We start from the raw sequence: 7,134 nt of genomic DNA, 5'->3' as shown, positions 1-7,134 counted from the left end.
GTATATATACAGCTAATAGGGATCAAAATTTAATTTCTTATCAGTGCCATAACTAAATGAATTGAGTTGCTTATTCCTCCAGAAATAAAAAGAAAAAAATCAAGCAACACGAATACATAATAATGCAATGTTGGAATAACAATAAATACATTATCTTTACACGACGTGTGCAGGGTATTGTGAAATATAATCAATATGTAAACATGTGTTATGAATTTCCAACAAATAATGCTATATGTATTATCTTTGGAAATAGGCCTACAAATTAATACTGTGAGTTTTGAATATTAAAACCATGAAGAAAATATCGTAAGATATTTCCTCTCATGGAATAACTTAGGCCAACTGCTGGCACGGGGCGGGGTAAGTATAAAATAAATTGAGAAAAAAGGAAAATAATGTTGAAATTTAAGTCTCTCTATACCTCCCTGTCTGAGAGTGCCATTCCCGACCATAAGAGGTAATCTTAAATGTTATTATACCCCAATCATGGTGGCGCTGAGGTGGTCTACTACATCCCTCAATATGTGAATGTTACTCCCTTGGCCCCGTAAAATTAGGCCTAGGCCTACGTAAAATATTCTCGCAGGTGTCAGATCGTCCAGACACGTGCACAGCTAAATATATCATAGCACCATTCTTTTAAATGTCTTACCATTATTGGCATATTTTGAGTGCCTATTTATGCCCATTAAAATGATCGTTAAAAAAAATATTTTAAAATAACACGAGTCTACAAAATATTGAATGATGACTTGTCACGCTACAAAAGCAACATATGTGAGAATTTATTATTCAAATTACGTTAGTACAGTGAAAGGAGCAACAGAGTACAGGTAAGTGGAACGTAACACTTCAGGGATCGCGGCTCATACAAATACGTTATAGCCTATGTTCACTAAATAATGGAATAAAAATATTAAAAACTGACCATGTTAATTACTAAAACAAGTCAATACGACACGAATAAGGAATTGCCATCTCATCATTGGTAGTAATGTGAAACGCTTAGAAGCATTGTGCATGAAGCGCTATATAAAAGCGACATGGCCTATTATTATTTAGCATATATTGTATAATCCATTTTTACCATATTCCTTACCAGTATGCCTATCTTACCTGCTTTAACATTATAAAGAAAATTATTATTGGTTCATGTTCTTCTTTTTAACAGGTAATTTGACTTTCGTTTGCAAAGGTCTTAAATTAGAGTTCGACTGGGCTTCACAGAATGATTATTTAAATGATACACCTGGGGGGGGGGGGGGGGGGGGGGCGATGGTTCCCCCACCCACACTACCCTTAACATTTTAGAATGCTTTTAAATTTTAAGCTGGGAAAAAAGGTACAGCAGCTGTTTTCTTTAGGGGTGGGGTCATTTGTGAATACAATTTTAAGGCTAATATTATTGTTGGCTTTAAGTCTCTCGAAAGATGGGAGGATGACAAGACAAAAGACGGTTCCCAAATTCATTTAAACGTATATTATTTATACAGGCGTTCCCTTCTTTCTGTACCCCCTCCTACAAATATCTGGACCCACCCCAGTACCTCGCAGCCTTTTTGCGAGTACCGTCCTACATACAGTAATACAAAATAATTAATGATAAAGCATACAATAAACCCTAACGTTGAACCTCGCATTTTTATTATTCAACTTGACATATATTTACTTCCTCTTTTAACAGAAAAAAACTAATATAATTATGTAAACGCTATAACAAACAAGAGCAGGCACTCCACAGAAAGCATAACTGCCTGGAAACCGAACAATACACAGGCCGTGTATAAGGCCGACTCCATTATTTTCTTTTATGCTCGAGGGTAAGTTCCAAGGCAACAAATTTAAATTGAATTTCCGTAGCCTTATGACTTTGTCCTTTTACCTTTTCCCATGTCTTTCTTAAATTATATTAGCATTCGCCTAAATTTGATGATGATGATGATCCATTCCTTTAGTTTTTAAGCAATCTTGCATAACAGACAGACAGACAGTGGTGAGTACGGTACATAACCTCCTGGCGGAGGGAATTAAAAAGACCCCGGAACTGCACAGGTAACAAATTCACAAATGGCAAGAGGGGCTGTCCCTGAATAGGAATAGCTAGATTCTCTTGTTTTTGCTTTTGTTTAATTCAACATAGATAGATCAATTATCATAAACTCTATTGATGAATATCCCCATAAATATCCTTTTTCATATACAAGGTATATATATTCAGATGTACTGTTAGAAAATGACGTCATAGCACTATAGGAGCTGAACAAAGGCCAGAGAACAGTTGATTTTGGCCAGCTGACTCCATAGTCATCACTTCTTTTCAGTGTTAGAGTCTGCCCTATGGATAATAAAGATGATAATGATAAATAATTATAACAACTTTATTATCAATAAATTATTAATACGAATAGAGTAATAAATAATAATAATAAATGATAATAACAATAATAAATAATCATAATTATTATTATTTTTATTATTATTATTAAATAAGGATAATAACAATAATGAAATATTCATTAATCATAATATTAGAGAACCTACTCAATATTCTTCCACCAGGACTTGAGTATATAAGCTGGCCACCATGCCAAAGTAAGCCAGCACTAACCGCAGAATCTGGTAATTTTTTCACTAATCGTATACTGTCACTTGCGAAGCTTTCGCCTCCGTCGAAACTCAATGCTGTTATCCGACAGAAACATTTGTAATGCCTTTCGTTCCGTATTATAGCAAATATAGACCCATCTGGAAGCTCAACAACCTATATATGAAAGAGGAGGTGTGAATAACATACAATCTCATAGTAACTGCATTTAAAGATGCACTCACTCCTAAAAGTTCCGATGAATTTGTAACTCGTCAAATTTCGGGGGAAAACTTGGGGGACAACTCCGGATGAATATTTAGTCCAAAATTGGGGGCTGAAAGTGGGGGTGGGGGAAAAAGTGGGGCCGATTGCGATAACACTAGATTGGGGGCAGCGGCGTATCGAGGTGGTGATGATGGGACCCGGAGACAGAGCCTTGGTGGGGTCTACTTTGGCGAAGCTGTTACTGCTCATATACATTCCGAATTTGTTAAAACAGATACGGCATTGTAACGAGCATTTACCGAAAACCTCGAATACAAGCCCAATGGGCTTCATTTCAAGATAGCATGGGCATTTTTTTTCGAGGTACATACACTTACATGAATTTCAAAGAAACAAAATAAATTAAAAACACGCTTGGTTTATACAGTAGTTTTGGTGATAATTCATGAGTCTCTGATAAATTATAGTATTGGCAATAGAACAATCATTGCAAAACGTAGGCCTATTCATGAATTGTAATGAATATAATATAATTATGGCCTCTACAACGTAATGTTACTGAGGGGAAAATTTAAATAGAAATTTTTAAAGTTACGGTATATTTTTAGATCTATATGCCTATTGAACGGGCCTCCCAAATCCCCGGGCCCCAGTCCTCCTGAAATCCGCCCTTGATAACCATATTCTTATTATAACTCTATGGCTATAACAGACAAACTGATTCACCACAAAAGCCTTTAACGCAATAGGCCTATGTGATTTTTTTTTAAATTTTGCGAACGTTGCCATATTCCAGTTTCGGTTGAGGTTTTATTGTTTGATTTAAATATGTGAAATCCGTCTTCTGTTATGTTTTATTACTATCAATTGCACTTGATATCATGCCCCTGTTTATTTCCTTTGTCTATTCATCCCTCATTGTTTACTAAGTAAACAACACCATGTAATGTTTTTTTTTATATTGAACCGTGAGGTCATGGAGAAATATTTAGGCCTATATAAAGTAATAACAACGTCTGCAATTTCATTAAACGATTCAAAATGATGGATTGACGGACGAACAAATGCACAGACGGACGTAATTAGGACAAAAATCAAACAAGTAAATCGACCATAAATCCAGAGCTACCAACCTGACTTTCATCTGGAAAGAAATCTCGATAGCTGCTGTCGCTTCCATATGGTATACTTCTCATAATACCACCCTTGCGCCATGTTTCTCCATTGTCGTCGCTTAAGAGACAAAATGTTTCCCCGTACTGTGTGTTGCCATGGCCGCAGACAATTAACCGTCCAATAAAAGGTGGATATTTTTTCTGTAAAATCAAATTGATTGCTGTAAAGTCGAATCATAATTGTTTTTATGATTACGGTACTATAGAACTCTTTTTTCCGCACAAAAAGAGAGGAAAATGAATGAATCTAAAATGAAAAGCGCCTCAGTAAGCCATATACTTATTGTATCGGTGTTGGAGAGAGCTGATGGGTTGCGATGAGAAAGTGGAGATGCACTACATTTCTTGAGGGAGCTATGATGATGTGATTTAAATTGAGTTCAGTGGTATAATTACCTAATGTCTTCGTCAATGTGTTCATCAAAAAGCATCAATCACTGTGCCACTTTAGGCTTAAATTACATTTTAACTCTCACGTTAATTATGACAATTTGTTAACCAGTTCATATCGTGTCTTATTATGATCAATTTCCCCAGATCTACAAACGTATAGTATAGGCTTACTGAGAGAAATGCATTACAAAAATAAACTATGCAAGCAATGCCATGATTTTAAAAGATACCGTACACTATCAGTCAAAAGACAGGAAATACCTCAAAAATTTAAATAAAATGTTTGAATAGCTCATTGAAAAAGATCGCATAAATTATAATTAGCTTCCACCAAGAAATCGAAAAAATGTTTTCACCGATTTACAGACATTTTACTACAACTTCCTTTGATGACCGCCAATTTAAGAATATTTTGTAGAAATATGTCCATAAATCGGTGTGAACACAATTTTTGTTTCGATCTGTTTCTTAGTAGTAGATAATCATTTATTTGATTCCGTAAAATGACCTATTCACTTTTTTTAGGTTGGCCTACTGTATCTTCAACACTCATGGTAAACTTTAAAAGCAGCATCATTATAACAAGGAACAGTTATTTTTGACGCTGTAAACTTCACTGAGCAGTCGAAAACCCTCATGGTCATATTATACCTCTATTGCGTATCCGGGTCCAATGGTGAACACTCCAGGTCCAATCTGGTGCGAGACATTTATTGCTTTTTCCCAAGAGTATCCGTCATCGAAACTCGATTTGAACATTAAAGTAAAAATGTGACAGGAATCGTGTTGGTTTTCACATATACTGTAAAAGAGGCCTATACTTCCATTGCGAGAGTTCACTAACAATGCGCCCAAATGAATCAGGCAATCTGTATACCGTTCATCCGTGAGTAATTTCGTTTCACTCTGCCACGTCCATCCTGAATAAAAAATATCATTACTGAAATTAAAACTCGCATATTGTATGAATAAATACCCTGATAGCATCATCACTAGCTCTATAGGCCTTGATATAGGGCCGAAGTTTATTATCATGTTAATATACCGACTGTTAAACATTAAAAACCTTTAAGATAGCAATTAATACAAGAATATTTTTCTCAGTCTAATTTTCTATATAAAGCTAATAACTTAAAATACACAATATAGATCCATATACTGTATTAGATTGTTTTTTAGTAGGCCTTAGAACACACGGCGGTATGTATGTATTATACTAGTTTCGTCGCGTGTAAAGCAGTCGATCGCTCGTCGATGAATACGGCTGCTGCGACAACAACGACGATGGGGAAGACAGAGATTACTACAACAACGACAATATCACCCTTAAAGTGCACATAATGATGGTAATGCCTGATGACGATGATGACGGTTGATGATGTGACATGAACAACATGCTTTCTTAATATTTCAATTTATTTCAATATGTATTTGCTTGCCATGCCAACGAGGGCACGTCATTCCCCTTTAAGCCAGGCTCCGGGTGGAGCGGAAAATTAATTAATGTACCCGGGAGCGGTAATATGACTGCTCCCTGGATGGATATTGACACTGGAAGGCTGTTTGAAGAAATAATCGAGAACAGATAAAATAATTATGAGCGAGATTAAATGGAGAAGTGAAGAATGCCTCAGAGCTCATATTAATGTTACTAAATACTCATTTCAATCTTACATCTCGACTATCAGGAGCGGATCCTGTAAGGGGAACGCCCCCCCCCCCCACTTTTTGCTACTAAATTTTAAAAATTTCAATGCAAATCAATGTATGTGCTACTCACGTACCTATTCTGAAACTGTTATGCCCCAAAACCTAACCTAACCCCCGTAGAAAAGTATTTTTCATTGGGGGGGGGGGGGGATGATTGAAAATTCTTGGAATTGACATAAAATTACTGATGTCGTACACACCCTTCAGAGTGAAAATGTGGCTTGCTTTGCAAGCACATCTAACATCTATAGTAAGGAAAGAAGAGCTTAGATTGGTACCAGATAAAATCATTTTGTTATCAACATTAATCCATTATGCTAATTTTCATCTTTGTAAGCGCATAAGACATTGCAAATTATTTCTGTGACAGTATTTTGAAGTGTGTAAAGCTCCATTTTATCCCATACATAGTCAAAATATTGGGGTGATGATACAATGGACCATCCCCCTTGTCAAATATTGGGGGAATATATCCCCATCCCCCCGGGATCTACGCCTATGCCCCGGTTTGAAAACTGGATCCGCCCCTGACTATAGCCTATATTAATGTTACTATATCGATACTATGACAGGCTCCATGCTCCAATTATGAGCAAAAGTGATAGAATGGATAAGTAAAGAGGGTCTACAGAGGTCATTTTAATGTTATTATCTTGACTATATTGTTAATGTTACTATATCGATAGGCCTATATATGAAAGACTTCGGAGGGAGAAAATAGTAGGCATATATGTTGTACAAGGGAGCAGTATTATTAATATTATGTCTGACTCATTCCTGGTTGTACAGCAGTTGAATGAAAAAGGCACTCGAAGGCCATTTGAAGAATTAATCGAGAACAAATAACAACACCTGAACAGTTATGAGCAAGAAGTGATTGAAATGGAGAAGTGATTGAAATGGAGAAGTGTCAACGCTCATTTTAATAATAATAATAATAATAATAATAATAATAATAATAATAATGATAAAAATAATGATAATGATAATGATAATGATAATAATAATAATAATAATAATAATAATAATAATAATAATAAT

General features: G+C 35.5%; 1 protein-coding gene across 1 annotated transcript in view; it reads right to left on the bottom strand.

Annotated features, from left to right (window-relative positions):
- Positions 1 to 1,625: 1,625 nt before the first annotated feature.
- Positions 1,626 to 7,134, bottom strand: part of LOC117123785 (sialidase-1-like) — a 14,637-nt gene continuing 9,128 nt past the window's right edge. Inside the window, exons 3-6 of the mRNA XM_033269799.1 lie at positions 5,035 to 5,303; positions 3,949 to 4,131; positions 2,545 to 2,764; positions 1,626 to 2,338 (exon numbers count right to left, since the gene is read on the bottom strand). Of these exons, the coding sequence (XP_033125690.1) occupies positions 2,130 to 2,338; positions 2,545 to 2,764; positions 3,949 to 4,131; positions 5,035 to 5,303 (881 nt within the window). The 3' untranslated portion in view covers positions 1,626 to 2,129. The remainder of the gene's footprint in view (positions 2,339 to 2,544; positions 2,765 to 3,948; positions 4,132 to 5,034; positions 5,304 to 7,134) is intronic.

The sequence above is a fragment of the Anneissia japonica genome, unplaced genomic scaffold (genome assembly GCF_011630105.1).
Source record: "Anneissia japonica isolate Jap-2015-1 unplaced genomic scaffold, ASM1163010v1 scaffold25213_len355544_cov161, whole genome shotgun sequence".
Lineage (NCBI taxonomy): Eukaryota > Metazoa > Echinodermata > Crinoidea > Comatulida > Comatulidae > Anneissia > Anneissia japonica.
The sequence above is the reverse complement of the archived record's forward strand: the minus strand, read 5'-3'. Positions and strand labels throughout refer to the sequence as shown.